Source organism: Colius striatus, chromosome 6 (assembly GCF_028858725.1).
Source record: "Colius striatus isolate bColStr4 chromosome 6, bColStr4.1.hap1, whole genome shotgun sequence".
Lineage (NCBI taxonomy): Eukaryota > Metazoa > Chordata > Aves > Coliiformes > Coliidae > Colius > Colius striatus.
The window spans coordinates 26792605-26810141 of record NC_084764.1 but is presented as its reverse complement, the minus strand read 5'-3'; the positions used below and the strand labels follow the sequence as shown (position 1 = coordinate 26810141).

Below are 17537 nucleotides of genomic sequence, written 5' to 3'. Positions count from 1 at the left end.
CTTTCAGAACTAAGAAGGAGACCATAACAGTCTTGAGTCTGAAGGTGTGGGTGGAAAGCAGAGGGAATGGGAAGATACCAAAATAACTCTGGAATAGACAAAGGGAATTTGGGGGAGGAGGAAGGGCCAGCCACAAATTAGTTATTTCCTCTAATTAGGCTCAGTTGGAAATCACTACAGGAGTACAGCATGAACTGTGCAGGGGTATTGTGCACAGATAAGTACAAACTTAGAAGGGAAAAACTTGTTGCAGTGACTCAGATATCCCAGTTAATTCTGCTTTTGAGTCTTCCTTGCTAATGTACCAATCGGCATTAGATTCTGCATTACTGAGCTCATGAGAAATAATAACTACAATATTGCATATTGTTTACAATATCAGAGCACATGTCAGCTGAAGAAAGGATATTTAGTCTTATCTTAAATTCTTCAGTGAAACTACTATTAGATCATCCAAATTTACCTTCTTCTTCTTGGCTAACACATTATAAATTAAATACAGTAAAGGTGGGAAAGGTAATATCCCATCACTGTCAAATGATGACAGTTAAAAAATACAGACAATCTTTCAGAAATACAAGACCTTAAGACAATTACAGAGGGGGAAACAGAAAGTATCACTCATTAAAAACCCAAGAACTTTTATATCTAGAAATGAGATAGCTTTTTTTAATTATATTAATGACATTTGTATTTGGATTTCTTGTCTTGGTTTTAACTGAAGAATACTACAGGTATAACACACTATTCCTCCATAATTAAGGCACTCTTATTTCCTAGAAGATTAGTGTTAACTCTTTCACAAGAGGAGGGTTAAGTTACCCTTGTTCATATGGTCACCAAGTAGCAAAACACAGAGCATAGAAAAGCTCACTGAGTCCCCTGCTTCACTCTTGAGAAATCTGCTGTCTCCCCATATTCAGCATAAAGCCAGAGAGATGACTCCAGCCCAGCATACATGAAGAAGTGACATGTAACCTTGTGAGACCTCCCATTTCAAGGAGAAAATGGGGACTAATATATAAAAAAACCTAGCAGTCACGGCTGGGAGCTGTTTTCTACAGCCCCTCTCTCTATGCTTTACATCAAATAAATCCCTGCTAAATTTTGTCTTTAACAACTGCAACAATCACTGCATTATCTGAGGAAATTCCTCATCATAACAAGCTCTTGTGTGTTTTGTGTAATTCCTTTACAAATAACCTTGAGCCTCGTGTATGTCCTCTTAATATCTCAGGAGACAATCTCACTTTCTCCTTCTCTCTTCCTCTCCTGCCTGCCTCCCCGCACCCCCCTCCCCGCCCCCCCCAATTATCTATTACTGTCTTCTGGGTGGTTATGTTTAATCTCAGGATTAGGCAGAAGCCTGCAGTTTGCCTTGAACAGCTTATCAGCTTCCAAGAGACATTTACAGGGAGAGAAAGACTCTAGTTTTGATAGCAGTAATTGTATTTAGCTTGTAAGATACAAGGCTATTTATCTCATGGCTGGGAAATCACAGAAGGAGAGAAAGAAAATGTTGCTGATAAAAACTAAATAAAACCAAAAAGAATAAAGAAAAGAAACAACATTCTCCTCAAAGTCCTTCCAGTAGAAGGATGAGGTGGGAAATGGACTTTGTTGAACAAAAAGATCAAGCCTCTTGTGAAAAGACATTGAAAGTATCAAAGCAAAGGTGATAACTAGCTTGAGTAGGACAAGAAATGACCTTTTTCAAAGCATACTATGAACTCTAGTTCACTAGTCACAATTGTTTAAAACTCAGGGGATTTGATTTGCAGAGATGGGTACAACCATTTTTAGAGATACTGATACATCTCATTTAAAGAGAGCTGGAGTTGTGGGCACTCACATACCTGAAAATAAGATGTTTGTTTTTTGGAGTATTTTTTACAGAAACTTACAATAGCACTCATCATCGATTGTCACACAACACAACATGTAAACTGACTTCAGCTTCCCTGCTTATTAAATGCCCTTTCCATTCCACATTTGCAGTATTCAGCCTGCTCCCCCTAAAACAGCTCTGTGCTCCATTTCTCTCACCCCAAAAGCCCTGTAAAATCCTTGACACTGCTGTAACTCAAATTCTGGTTGGCCTACTGTACTACTGTGTTTTAAAAATATCAAAAAGTGGTTTGAATGGATATTAAAGAAAAAAGCTAGAATCTTGGCATTTTGAATCTTATTATGTTGCAACCAATATTATAATTTGGTACAATCAAAAGCACACAGAATCAGGGCAGATTTAGCATCATACACTAAGAAATACTCAGCACATTGTTAACATATCTAATGGTTATCAACAGCAGTACAAAACTCCCCATATTTCAATCTGTAACATTTTAGTCACAGAAAACTTCTAGTAAAATAAAGATAAGATAGAAGCACATATATCATTCAAGTGTATCAAAAAGGAAGACCAATATAAATATTTCACTTCTTTCAAGGACCATAATTCCTTCTCTACAGTTAAAACAGATGAGATGAGACATACAGTATCTGTTAAATATATAATGCATAGATGTTATATAGAATTTCAGCTGTCCTGAAACAACTTCTTGGAAATTTTCTCAAAGATGAGAGGTCATAAGGTAAAAAAAAAAGGTAAAAGCTGAGAGTCATGAGATTCTTTCTAGAGCTTATGTCTCATCAATTCTCACTTAATTGTAAAACTGTAATCTTTGCCAAATATTCTCTCTTACTCTGGGATATAGAATAGAATAGAATAGAATAGAATAGAATAGAATAGAATAGAATAGAATAGAATAGAATAGAATAGGACTAGACTATTTTTCCATTGGAAAAGACCCAAAGTGATCATCTAGTCCAACTGCCTGACCATTTCAAGGCTGTCTAAAGTTACAGCATGTTTTAAGGGCATTGTCTAAATGCCTCTTGAACATGGACAGGCATGAGGTCTGATTAGGAAGCCTGTCTGGTATTATAGAAGGTATAAAAATTCAAGTAATTTTATTGAATAGTTATTTTTAAGTAAAATTCATAAGTAAGTTAGCATAACTAAGCAAAACTAGGCCTCCTTGGTGAAGCTGCTCCCAAAGAGAAGAACATGCATGAGAAATCAGGCACAATGAAAATAAGAGTGATAACGAGGGAGATTGTTTAAATCCATGCACCTGCAAACCATAAAACATCTAAGAACAATGTTGGGAGTGATTGCTTCAGAGGAAGAAATGAGCTGGTTATATTAGCTATTAGGCTGTTCAGTGTCCTGAACCCCTGTAACTTTCTGGTCCAGATAGCCAGGTAATGTTCTGGTCCAGAGCATCAGATAACATTCTTGTCCAGAGTGCCAGATAATTAGTACCATTCTGATCCAAAGCACCACATAATCAATAGCTTAAATCAGTTAGCCTACAAGTGATTTTGAAATATATATGAATATGTATAACTTGTGTGATAAGGCATCAATTGATGAGTGATGTAATGTGTAAAAGTAACAAATTAGTGATGAAGGTAAAGGGTAAATTTAATGAACAATTATAAATGGGCTTTTATGCATAGTAAAAAAGAACAAAAGAATATTTGGTATCAATATCTGTTCATTTTAATGCTTCGTTGGACTTTCTTTGGGAATGATCCTGTGTCCTCTGTGCATTGTCAAATAAAGGACATCTCTGCTTATCTAACTTTTGTGTAGATAAGTTTTCTTCCCCAGCAGATTTGCAACACTGGTGTTTGACCACCTTCCCTGTAAATAAGTGCTTCCTAATGTCCAGCCTGAATCTCCCTTCATGCAGCTTTGAACCACTCCCAGTGTCCTATCACTGGATACCAGGGAGAACAGATCATAGAATCATAGAATGATCCCTCTCTGCTTCCTTTCCTCAAGAAGCTGTATTGAGAAATCAAGTTGCCTCTCAGACTACTTTTCTCCCCAATGCACAGCTCCAAAGTCCTCTGTCACTCCTCACAGCACATGTCTCCCAGCCCTTTCATCAGCTCTGTTGCTTTCCTCTTGACACATTCACATCCTTCTCAAACTGCCCACAATACTCCATGTGAGGCCACAGCAATGCTGAATACAGTGGTACCATCACCTCTTCTGACCAGCTGGTTATACTGTGTTTGATGCTCCCCAGGTTGTGGATTGCCCTCTTAGCTGCCAGGGCACACTGTTGGCTCATATTGAGCCTGCTGTCAGCCAGTACCCACAGATCCCTTTCTGCAGGGCTGCTCTCCAGCCACCTGTCCCCCAATTTTTACTGGTGCCTGGTGTTACTTTAACTTCGGTGTGGAATCCAGCATTTGAACTTGTTAAATTTTACCCCATTAACCATAGTCCAGCGCTTCAATCTATTTAGATCCCTCTGCAAGGCTTCTTGTCCCCTGAGAGCGTCAATAGCAGCTCCCAGTTTGGTATTGTCCGCAAACTTGCTAATGGTGCGTTCAACTATTGCATTCAGATAATTGATAACTGAACAGAACTGCCCCTGGAATTCAACCCTGAGGAGCACTGCCGGTGATTGGTTGCCAGAAAGATGTAGCCTCATTCACTACAATCCTTTGATCCCTGCAGTTCACTCAGCACATCATGTATTTGCTCATTGCACAGTTGGACAGCTTGTCCAGAAGGATGCTGTGACAGACAGTATCAAAATTCTTGCTAAAATACAGAAAAACCTTACCATAGAGGTTATCAAATTAGTTAAACAGGACTTTCCATTTGTGACTCCATGTTGAGCATGTCTGATGATTGCATTACTCTTCAAATGCCTTTTAATAGCACCAAGTAAAATTTTCTTCATAATTTTTGAAGGTAATGAGGATAGACTAACAGGTCTGTAGTTCCCTGTGTATTCCCTCACACTCATTTTGTGAATTGTAATAACATTATCTAGCTTCCCATCAGCAGGACTCTCCCCAGACTCCCAAGACCTTTGGTAGATAATCATGAGGGGTCCTGCCATAACATCTGCCAGCTTCTTCAGTACTCCTTCAGTTTGTTGGAAAACTTCTTGAAAGAAGCAAGTAGGAAGTCAGGCAGCTTTCTTCCCCATCTCAAATAACATGCCTGGTATGAACTAAGCAGTTTCAGATCTTTCCACCAAGTGAATAAAAACCATGTTGTAGCAGGAGAGACTTCATGCCTTTCACACTTTAGATAGGAAAATCTAAATCACTATCACTTTAACCTGTTCTTCTGAAAAGCATTTTATTTCAGGCAATCACAGGTGAAAAAGAATGACTGTCTCACATAGACTACTAAAGAGATGTAGTGAAGATTTTAAATTGGCATAACTCAGCCTTGTTGATAAAGGAAGCAATCTTATCTTTCCCTGTCTCCTGGCTGATCATTTCCACTCCCGTGTGTTCGCTTTTCCTGGTGCAGTTACATGGTCAGTGGCAATGGTAAAGTGATCCTCTGAACAGAAGATGAGAAAGAGCAGAAATGAGACATTTGACTATTTAAGCAACATGAGTAGGGGAAGGAGTAATGGAAGAATGAGTTTCTTTTTCTACCTCCAGATATATACTACAATAAGATCCACCTACATCAGCATTTTGGTTTCAATCGGAAGCATGCCTCTAAGGTGTATCTCTCAGTTCTCTCTGCTTGTTATGCTTTGGTTTGCATTCTGAAATGTTCATGTCCCTGAAATGCTCCCAGAGAATACAAACTGTATTAATTTCAAATCAAATTGAACCAGAAGACATGCCCCAACTGTTCAGGGGCATTCAGACCTCGGGGCTGGGACTATCCTGAGGGAAAAGTCCAGCACAGACATCCAGATCTCAGAACCAACTTCTTGTTTTATAGATACGGACTTATCAGACCACATTACCTGATAGAGCAGTAAAAAGTCCCTGGAGTTCTGCTGTCCAGCTTTTCCTAAAATCCAACTTCCTCTCAAACATACATTTAAGAGAGAGGATGAAGTAGGGACATAGAGGATGAAATATTTTTTTTCTTTGATTCAGTACCAACAGAACTTCCAATTAATGTCATTTGACAGGGCAGAAACTCTTCAAAGAAGGCTGAGAGGTCACTCAAGAGAACGATAAAGGGGAAAAATAAAAAATCTGTATTGGCTGGATTACCTGATGAATCCTGATAAGGATCCACTTGTTAATGCTGTCCTATTTTTCACTTTTAAAATGTATTAAGAAAATCCAGGTTAAAATTCTCTTGCTATGTATTTCTTTAAATGAAAAGCTCTTCCTGCCTTTTGCCTCTCTTTCTTGAATCTTCTATAAAACATTACTCCAATTAGACTTCATTTTGGTGTCACTGATACTCTTGCTTTACAACTTCTCTTCAACTAGTTTTCTCTCTTTTTCTACTGCAGAAAATGTAGTCGGTACACGGATGAATGAACGGATTTGTTTCAATGTACATACAAATCCAGTAAGACACAAAATATCTTTTTACAACAGATAGCGAACAGAGAAAAGAAGTCTTCTGCCTAAGATTTAATGAAAACTTAGGGACTGAGATATCCCAGTTCTGTATCAAGACAGTTTTTAACTCCTGTGAGAATTACTGACTCCATCCCAAACCTCTGGATTCCTAATTTAAATCCTTCCATTCCATTGTAAAGTGCCTCAAATTTGATGGGGTTTACTGTAATCTGAAAAAAAAGTATGTCAGATGCTTCATCTTCCTGAACTAGCTTTCCTTTCTTACCTACTCTCAGGCCAAAATGATCCCTACTTCCTTATTTTTAATATAGAGAAAGCTCTCAGCAAGAACACAAAAGCAAGACAACCTGTTATCTGCCATGTACACTGACAGGTGAAAGTATCTGAGACAACAGAAGGGAGACAGTCATGGAAAACTACTTTAGGGCATTCACACATGGGTCAGTTAAGGATATATACTCTGACTAATACATTGTGATGACCAACTTAATGAATCAAGCAGCAAAGAATTGGCTATTAGTATAGCCTATGGAAAAAGCCCATCTCCTTATTGTCTACTCGAGGGAGAGCAGAAAGCAAAATTGTGCAAAACTGTGCAAATAAATCATAAATGGCTCAATGGTTTCGGTAAGTAAGCAGATACAGCCCAAGTGCTATAATGCTGCTATTTGCCATCACCTAGTTCTCAGGAGCTTTGTCTCATACCTGTGCTGGCCACTGTTTAGAGTCTTATTGCCCAGTCTGAGAAATTCTGGTAGGGTTGGAATGGAACAAATTGTGAGAGATCATCCCTGATGATTGGGATTATTATTTCAGTCCCAAAGTGTAGCATTACCTCCAAGTGAACTCCCTCTATCATTTCTCTTTAACCCATTTCCTCACAAGAAATCATAAATCTCATGTTGCATACGGCTGACATGCAATAGGATGCTATAAAACCCAAAATGTCAGTGCCTGAATTGTAAGTTTGTTGCTTTTCTCTTTTCTTTCCACTTCCTTGTCTTTTATTTGAAGTCACAAAAATACAGCTTTGGAGTCTTTCAGTCCCATTGGGCTAGTTTCATTTAATTTCAATTTATCTGAAGACTGTGTTTTAAGGAAAAGCCAATATTCTCTCTTTGCTCATTTAATGAATACCCCACTTTTATTTGTACTTTCCATTGAGCAAGTAATTATGAGTCTAATGTATAATCCTTCTACAGGTAATAAAACTCAGAGAGGAGCATGGAAATGTCATTCAGAATGCACGCCTGCTGTCTGAAGATTGCACCACGTGTGATCACGAGAAATATACTTTAGTTATTTTATAAAATTTGCAAAAATAAGGCTGAAGCACTGTGCAGAAAGTCAAGTACACATGAAATTGCTCATATTACTGAAAATACAGCGTGCCCAAATGTGCATGTATTACAAACCTTATGGTGTTTAAACACTACAAATAACTGTGTTTCCAGAATTGGAGTGATCCTATGTGTAAAACACAGGATTCTTTACCTGAGTTTGATACAAATTGCAGTTTCATCAGTCTCCAGCTGAAACACACTGGATTAGCTTGGGTCAACTCAATCATAAAGATTGTTGGTTTCTGTAGTTATTGGCTCACTGAAGCTTTTCCTTAATCTGAGGCATTCACATGCCTCTTTTTAATATGGATATTCTGGTATTTAACATGTACAGATGTTCTGGTTTAGCAAGGAGCAGCTTTTGGCTTAGTAGCAGGGGGAGCGGGTTGCAGTGAAGACCCAGTAAAGAGTTTGCGGACTCTCCCCCGGCTCCTGGGTTCACATCCACCTCCGGCCCGGCTGGGCCAATCTGGCGCCTCTGCCATCACTATTTAGGAGACTGGAATTTGAAATGCGAGGCAGGAGGTGTAAGAGTGATACAAGATGGAGGCGACCATGTGGAACCCACAGTCAGAGAAGGAGGAAGGAAGGAGAAGCAATAGACCAGAGACTCCTCTGCAAGCCGTGGCGAGAATACAAGCTGTGCCCCTGAAACCTATGGAGATCCATGGCAGGACTGAGAGCCACCAGAAGCTCCATGTGAGTGAGCCTGGACGGGCGAGGGACTGTGTGGGGAGACGGCCATGGCCCAGGCCGTGTTGGAGAGCCTGCACGCCGCAGAGCAGCCCCACACGAGAGGCAGAGAGGAGCTGCAGCCTTTGGGATAAGTGCGCGTCGGAGCAGCCCGTGCAGGGCTGCCATGCGTGTGAGATACCCACGGACTCGCAGGGAGGACTGGTGTGGAGTTCACCCGTCCTGAGGAGGGACAAAGGGCAGAAGCTATTGGGAGCAGACTGACTGACACCCCCACTGTCTGCCCTCCCGAACCGTTCGGGGGGGGGCAGGGGATCAGGGCTGTGAGCCCGGGAAGAGGGGAGTTGTGGCAAGAAGGTGTTCTTAAAAAGGCTGGTTGGACTCTTCATTGATGTATTACTCTGTGTTGTTTCGTTTTGGTTATGTTTTGGGTTTTTGGGGGTATGTTTTAGTTGATGTTGCATTAAATTATTTTCTGTTTTCTTCCCCAAACCGAGTGGCCTGGTCTGTTTTGTCCTGAACCTTAAGCGGCAATTAAGCCCTCCCTGCCCTTGAGCAATTCTCAGCCTCTTTGGTACTCGAGGCTAATCGTGGCCTTTGTTCCCTGATGGGCCTAAACCAGGACAACAGAGATAAGTCACAGTCCTTTAACATCTGGGAGGGTTGGAACACTGCCCTTCTCCCTTGGTCATTTTCCCTAGCCATGCAGAATTTCTTCTTTTTGGTTTTTTTTTTTTTCCCTTTTAAAAATTTAACTAAAAAATTGGTTTGGAAAAAAAAATGGAAAAATAAGGGAGATACATGCATAAACATAATGTATGATCCTATAAGCCTTATTTCCACGGGTACAGGTTGAAAACCTCATAATCTACAAATGGTTAGAAATTGAAATAGATGCCTGGATAAGAAAAGGTATCTGGAATACAAAGGTGTCCTTTTCTCTTGGGGTACAGCTGCATATACTTAATACTAGCTCAGACCATGAGATTAATGCTGATTCTAGAAAACCATATGTTTTCTAATGAAAACACGGGAATATCTTTATCCAAAAGAGAAGTAGAGGGTACTGAGGTAGTCTCTGAGTGTGATATTTTTCTCTTTTAAAAAAAAAATCTCTAAAGTAATGAGCTGAATATTTTGTTTCTTTTCACCAGGGACTTACTACTGCAAGTCATATGTGAAGAAAATTTATTCATGGGGTTTTTACTGACTGTAATTGGCTGCCAACTGAATCAGAAGTATTTTACCACGATATACCCAATGAAAGGAGCAGAGGAAAAATGCTAGCCACCCCTTTCTAACCCATGGATACAAGAGCTAGAATCTAACTCAGCATGTTTGGCATGGCATTCTACAAAAGCAATTATTTCACAGAAATACAGATAAATATTAAAATGTAGTCTTTTGAATATGTATCATCAAAGCATCACATTGAATATGTGGTAGAGAGCACTACAACAGATCACTCACATGAAAAAATTTCTTGTGCATCTTCTCAGTGAGTGGAAGAGATGAAATTATCCTCTTGGAGTAATTTATTAGTGTAACATTGCATAAACATGAGAATATTTCTCATAATTTGAGGTTAAGAGGTTGGTGGAGAACTCCTACACAACTAACAAATTGCCTCATGTTTATCACATAATTCTTCCCTCTGTACAGGGCCACTTATGTATAACCTTGAAGGGAAGAATTGGAAGTTGTTTAGACATAATATTGTAAACTAACATGAAGATCATAGCTTGATCTTAGACAACATCACATAAATAAGAAGAGTGTCATTAACATTAGAATTCTTTGTATGTACTCCTCCTGCCTTTTGCAACCACCCTGATCACCAAGCCTCAGCTATCTTACGTGCTTTCAGCATCACATACAGCAATCTCTTTTTCACTTGGAGCAAATTTGAGCTTTTAGCATGGTGAGATACAGTATCATGAGGTTGTGATTTGTGTTATGATAAAACATGGAAATGTGACTCAATAGCCAGTTATTCAATGTTCCTGGTGGATTTAGGGTGATGATTTCCAAAGAGATACTGAATTGTTCCATGCATTTTAACCTAAAGTCAACTAAGAGTTGACAGTTTTGGCTAGACTGTGTGTCAATATGATATGTCACAACACAATTTATCTGCAAATCTAAAAGATGGAAATTCAGATGATAAAAACTTATGGAGCAAACATAATGTCTGTTCAAATGCTTTCATCTTAATCTTCCACGTTCCTTACACTTCAACTCTGTTTCTATATATACACATTATCTTGGGTGTGGCTAGAGTTACCTCTCCTTTTTGTAAGGTTTGTTCAAAACTTGTCTCCCTCAAATATTTAGAAAATATCACAAGTAGCAAACCCAAGTTTTTTGCTGAATCAGTTTGTAACCCTCTGCAGAACGAAGATTCCTTTAGAGACTTCTGAAATAGCAGGACCTATGAGCATCATACCATGCAGTTGGCATGGTTGTTCTTCCAGCATAAAGGACCATTACTTTGTTTTTCAACAAGACAGAATATGTACTACCAGGTTTGTCGATTTATTGTCAAGATAAAATAACAAAGATTTATATAGCAACCAATTATTACTGAACATTAGATTGTGGGTCTAGATGCACTGAAAAAGAAAAGGAAAGAGAAAAAAGTACGTACCTGTTGGGTAGTGTTCATTCACTGGCCAGCTGTCAACCTGAAGCGTGGCATTGCCACCATTCCTGGTAAAGCGTACCACATGGTATTTGCCATCATTTACAGGTGTGCTTTCTTCTTTAATAGAGATGTCCACTGTTCCAATATTGAAGACTACACCAATCTTGCCTTGCTCCTAAACGAGAAGAAAAAATAAACAAATGCTTGTAAGTTGCTGCCTATTAGGTGAATGTTCTTGGCCTATAAATGGGTTACTGTGCCAGTAGATGGCACTCAAGAATACATAGAAGCATAATTTTGAGCTTTGTCAGGACACAGTTCATCGGCTCTACCTTAATACAAACATTGTGTTTTGCACTCTACAGCAGTCACTTGAACCTAGTGACCCATTTTTTCCCCTAAAATACCAGAGAAAACAAGTGAGCAATCAGGCAATAAAACCAGGAGATGTGGATAAAGTTATTTGAGCAACACCTCTACTCATGATTAGTAGTCTCTTGTTCAGCTGCCATCTGAAATACAGCCACAGGCAGTATTTCAAAAACAACAGGTTTTCTCTGTTATTCTGTTCATGAAACAAACAGCCCCCATCCCAAAACAAATAACCATGGAACCCAGCAGAGAAAACGCAGTTAGTCACCTTACCAATAAAGCAGTGTTTTCTCAAAACTTTCCACCAGTCACAGACTGAAAGACAAGAGCAGGCCATAACGCTTCCTCCTGCACCTTCCCTCAAGTAGTCCCAAGTAATGACCGCATTCAATGTCTTCAGGTTGGAACATATACACCCCCAAGTGTATTCAGTTTAGATATCCACGCTAAATACTACTGTTATAAGCAGTGCCAGAAATTTCTGTCACGGTACAATACCCAATTAACAGGAATGCATCTTCAGGCCCTCAAAAACGAGGGGCACAGTATGCTGGTGTCATCGTTTATGAAGGCATATTAGGTGTACTGCACGGACTCAAATCTGGTGCAGATAAGCAGAACTAAAATCTGTCATCTAGGGACATAACACATTTGATAGCTGTCCATACTATAAAATTGTTAATAGCTTTGTAAACTGTCTCAATAGAAAAATCAAAGAGGAAACAACACAGAGTAGATAGCTATCACATATTCAAATACAGCCTATTTGAAACAAAACTGAGGCATACACTAAAGGGGCAAGAGACAATCTTCTTACTGTTATTATGTTACACATGTGCTTAGTGAGCAGAGGACTCCATCCTTCAGGGCTGTAATATCCTGATTGACTTCAATACATTCATGTTAGCAAATCTCAGCAATAAGAAAGAAATCTCTCCTCTTCAGATTCCTCTCCTGGATTTACTCTCATCGACTGGTATCAACAGATCTTTTCTTTAAAACCCTCACGTATTTCAGTTTCTCACAGAGGCCTTTCCTGATTCCTGCTTTACCTTACATTTCAAAGTTTACTTACACCAAAATATTCATCATAGGTTCCTTATATTTCAATATTCTCTTTTTTGGGGGGTCTGATTTTTTACTTAACATCATAGTCTAATCCTTGGACTAAAACACTGTTATTAGGAAAGGAAAACAAACAGTCCTGTAGCTGAAGAGGTCATTAAGAAATCTGGACCGTGATCTGACAACTTGAAGCTTAGTCATGCAACAGTAAGCACCCTGGCTAATTTATTGTCAAAATGGTAGATTTTAGACTTCACTAAATGTATGCTGGATAGCAATAGTGTACATTCACACTGCTATGCTTTAGATGGAGTTCTCTTCAAGATATCGATCTTTTTACACCGGAACATAGGGTGAGTGGATTGCTGCTCCCCGCAGATACATGAACTCAGATACCATTTAAAAATTATCAGCCCTTCTTCTCTTAATCTACCATCAAAATAAGTGAGTTTTCAGTGAACAGAGACTTATTTCAGGTAAGACCATTGCTGGCACAACTTTACCACTTCTTTCCCACATATACAAAGTGATCTTCCAACACTATTTTAGTGAATCTTTTGACAGAAACCATATAATTTTCTTCATCTGCATAGCAAGTAGCAAAGAACAAGTGATTAATTTTTGCTCATAGACTCAAAGAATTTTTACTGACCACATAACCAGGCTACTGTGTCCACATGATTTTGCAAGGTTCTGCCTTACAATCAACTTCCTGGACAACATGTCATACAGCTTTTCAATTGCCATCAACACATCAATCTTCTTGTACAAACCGGCCACTCTGAGAAGGGTCCACCTTGGTGAAGGCATGTAAGCAAGGTGAGCAGGTAAGATAAAGCACTGTGTTTTATCTGATGGAACAGATCATCACCATCATAGAAGAGGAGGGAATTAAGAGGTATTCAGGAGAATGAAAGTTGCACACCTTCAACCCCTACAGGCTTAATGAGACAGAGATAAAAACTTGCAAGTGTGGAAGGAGAAGGTAGGAAGTTTAGCTAATCTTCCTTTGTAGAACAAGAAAATATTTCTGATCTCTGCTTTGAGGAAAAGGAGAATGCACCTTTCACCTTTTCCTGGTCTAGAAGGAAAAAAACCCCCTATTTAAAGGGCTAGTGAGACTCAATGGATAAGAGGGAAAACTGGGAAATAGATAAGATTCTGGAAACAGAGGACTACAGACCACCAGTGTCCTTTAATCTGTTAGAGAGAAGAGAGAAATAAGCAAACTACTGCCCTCCCCATCCCAAAGATTGCCACTGCCCTCCCAGAGTCCTCTCAAAGCAGTGTAACACTTTGTTGCAATAAATAAATGAAAAAGCTGTCAAAAAAAATTATGGGCCTGACTGAAGGCCTATTCCAGCTCTCTTCAGATACCCCTTGGGCAGCATTCCATGTGACTCTTTAACACAAGTTTTGCAGAAGCATAACTTTATGCCAGATTTTGATGCCCCTCTGTGGATTGAGTAGGAGCTCGTAATGGAAATGGTTCTGGTCCACTTACCAGGATAAGACAGAATATGACACAATATGCAATACATTGAAAACAGGGCTATTGAAGCCAAACTGCACATACAGACTTCAAGATATAGTTTATTCATGATATTTTATATCTCCAGGGGACCAGATACTATGAAAGAAAAGCAGCAATTAGTTTATGCATTCCTATCAGAAAAAATAGTAAAGCAAAACACAAAGAAAAGCCTACAGCAAAGAATAGTGACCATGGACACAAGGATGAATCCAGGATTTATTTTCAAGATCCCTTTAATTCCATCTTCCTGCACTACAATCCCTCATTAAAAGAAGCTCTTACCAAAACCTATCTTCCTTCTAAATCTGAAAGACAAGCTTTACTGTTAAACTTTAACACTTCATGATGGATGTGACCTTTTACTCCTTTCCCCATATATTCAGCTACAAGATTTTCTTTCCATGTTACCAAACACAGGCATTAACTAGAGAGGTATTGGACAAAAAAAGATTTACCTTTGAGCTACTATATGTAGCATTGTTAGGGACAAAAAATCCTAACCAAACAGCAAGGGAAAAGCTGAATAAAGAGCCACACAAAAGCGCTCAAGAAAATTTTAACACAGTGTGTACATTTTTTTCTTCTCTGCACTGGTATTCACTGGGTGGCCCTGAACAGTTTACATGAAAAGGTGACCATTAATTAATGCTTTTGAAACCTCTAAGTGACATTAAGAGCTGGCACTATGTCTTGGAACACTGCGAAAGGTTTTATTTATTAATAATGAAGTGAACTCTGCATTCAATCTGTATTTTACTTCTTCCTCTCTCTACTTAAGGCTACTGTGCCAAAAAGGATTTTCAAAGTTCTTGAAGAAATTATTTTTTGCTGATTTGTCCCATAAAATTGCTGCCCTCGAAAGCCACATTATCATCTCCTCACAGTTCTTCTGGACTCTATGACTTCAGGCAAATAATTATGATCATATAATTCAATGGTTGTAGAAAAAATATACGAACAAAAAAAGCACAAAGTATTAAAAAGAATGTACAAGGCTTCACCTATGACCTCTCTATTCTACAGCATGTCCTTCTACAGACACTGTTACCACAACATTTGGAACATTATTAAATGATAGAAGGGCTAACTTACAGCCTGAATCAGGAGATCTGCTTGTCCTTAAGCGTTATTTCACTTTGGGCAACTTTCTTTTACCTTTCTGTGCAACAGAATCTTCATCTGTGAGAAAGGAGTGTTAGTCACTTACCCTCCCAAGCTCTACAGGCCCTGTAAATTCAGATATATTTTACTTAAACACTGGTGATATCCTGAGTAGCCAAACTTTTTTACTCTTGAGAGCAACTACAATCCAAGTGAGATGGGTCCTAAGGTTTTCTCAGCTTCTACTTTCAACTCCTCCAAAACCCATTCCTTTCCTAAGCGGTGTCAGGAACATTTCTGACATTTTTGCAGGTATGTTTTTTTCTTTTGTTTCCCTCCACCCAAGGAGAACTAGAGCCTGTCTGCATGCAAATTGCCAGGCCTTTGTTTTCACCATACTGTGCCTTTATACTTTGAAGGCTTCTGTCTTTAGCAGACAAGGTGGAAGATCAGTCAAATGGGAGTGGCAATGATTTTGTAAGATGAGCAGTTGCAGTGTGTTAGAGAGGACACATACAAACCACATGCAGCCACATGCACTATACGCTCTGAAAAGGGCTTTACCTTTGAGTTTTCTTTTTCTTAATGTAAAATTCAAATCATCCTGACTGAAAGTACATAGTGGTCTCCTGTGTGCTGAAAGCATTTAATTTCAAAAACCAAGAGCAAGAACACCAGGCAATAGGACAAATCCTACTCTTAGTTGCATCAATATGAATCAATAGGAATTCTGCTGAAGAAACTCAATTCCTACTGATGCACAAGGAAGCACACTTTATTCCAGTATCTTTATGTTGTTTTGTTTCTTTTCCTGAAACTAAATGCAAATGAAAAGAAAAAAACATTTATAAAGCATAACTGAAATCTGACCAGAATCCCAGGATAACTGTGTTTTGTCACACTCATTTTACCTTATCATTTTCTAATAGTTACTACTGTGCAAAATGCCTCCTCCTCCTGCCCTGGCTGGTTCCAACATGACTAGACATCAGCCTAAACCTGGCAGACAGTAATCTGGGTTACTGTTTTTTGAGAATCATTGCTGATTTTGCTGCTCTCATTTGAAAGTGATACATGTGCTTTCAGTGATAAAACAAACCATTTTGCACTGTAGGAAGATTTTGTAAACTACTTTGTTTTTTCCACACATGCCACACGCACTTCAACTCTGCTACCCTCTAAATTCAGGAAAATAGCTTTGTTTTCTTATTACCGTAAGCACTGCTCTTCCTGGAATGACTTCCCTCTACTTAGGCTCCTCAGACCTGCAGTCTATGTTTTTGAAAAGAGATTGGACTTTTATTTTTCCTTCTTTGGATTTTTTTTTCCCCACTATATTCTTTAAGTCTTTCTTTGGTTGATTTCTTTTTTTGTTTTGTTTTTGTTTGTTTGCTTGTCTGATTGTTTTCTATTTTGACTTTGCCTCAAACTTGATTGATGATAGTCCAGCTGTCAGATTGTTCATTTTCTGTGGTCTGGGGGACTTTGCACAACAGTGCTGAATGTAGTGAGGTACTCAGGGCAACTGAAGGTATAGATGTATAATCTACAGAGAACAATCACTACATCATCAAGACATTATTGTAACATCAAATCTCTTTATATGAACTTGCACTGTAAATAGAAACTCACAAAGTTCTTTATGGATTAGAAAGGCAGTAAAAATCAGCACCGTGCTTAGAGAACCCTTCTGAACTAGAACTAAATGCATGGCTGGACAGGACTTTCCAGTATGTTTATACCAATGGATTTAAGAAGAGGAAATATTAGAACCTGTATTCAGCACAGTGTATAAGGCAGTTACTTCTACTCTACTCTGGCCATATTTAATGCTATTTTTAATACCACTGGGAGGTAAGTCTGAAATCAGAATTTAGTATATACAAAACTCTACAGAGTTAGGTAAAAAAAAGAGCTTACTGGATGAAGTCTTCCTTTACCCAAATAATGATGTTAGGAAAGTCATGGTCAAGAACCAGTACAGACAGCCTGGCAAATATAATAATCAACAAAAGCAGCAAATATTGTCAAAAAAATGTCAGGAGCTGAAGCTCCCTTGACTTGAAAACTTTTAATCAGGTTCCAACACTTTAGAGCTTTCTCAAAACAAAACAAAAATGTTAGGATGAAATAAAGTACATAGGCCAGATAATTTCAGCTGACTTTTGAGGGTTATTATAAGAAGCAGTAGGTCACTTTTTGTTATATACTTCTTACTGCTTCTTTAAGATGCTGAACCAGATCTACTAAATGCCAGTTACAAACCTATTTATCAGAGAGAAGAATACATACAGAGGACAAAATAAATAGAAATTATTACCCTCAGGGGCCATGGTTTTTAAAAGAAGCAATTCTCACAGATGCATAATTTATAGAGCTAAAAGAGACAACTGCTATAATC

The 17537-nt window shown here is 38.7% G+C and overlaps 1 protein-coding gene across 12 annotated transcripts in view; it reads right to left on the bottom strand.

Moving 5' to 3' along the window:
• The window catches only part of NRXN3 (neurexin 3), a 1013224-nt gene that overhangs the window by 132638 nt on the left and 863049 nt on the right, over nt 1-17537 (bottom strand). For all 12 annotated transcript variants that reach the window (XM_061997781.1, XM_061997782.1, XM_061997788.1 and 9 more), the window contains one exon: nt 11068-11239. In XM_061997781.1, coding sequence (XP_061853765.1) covers nt 11068-11239 — 172 coding nt within the window. The remainder of the gene's footprint in view (nt 1-11067; nt 11240-17537) is intronic.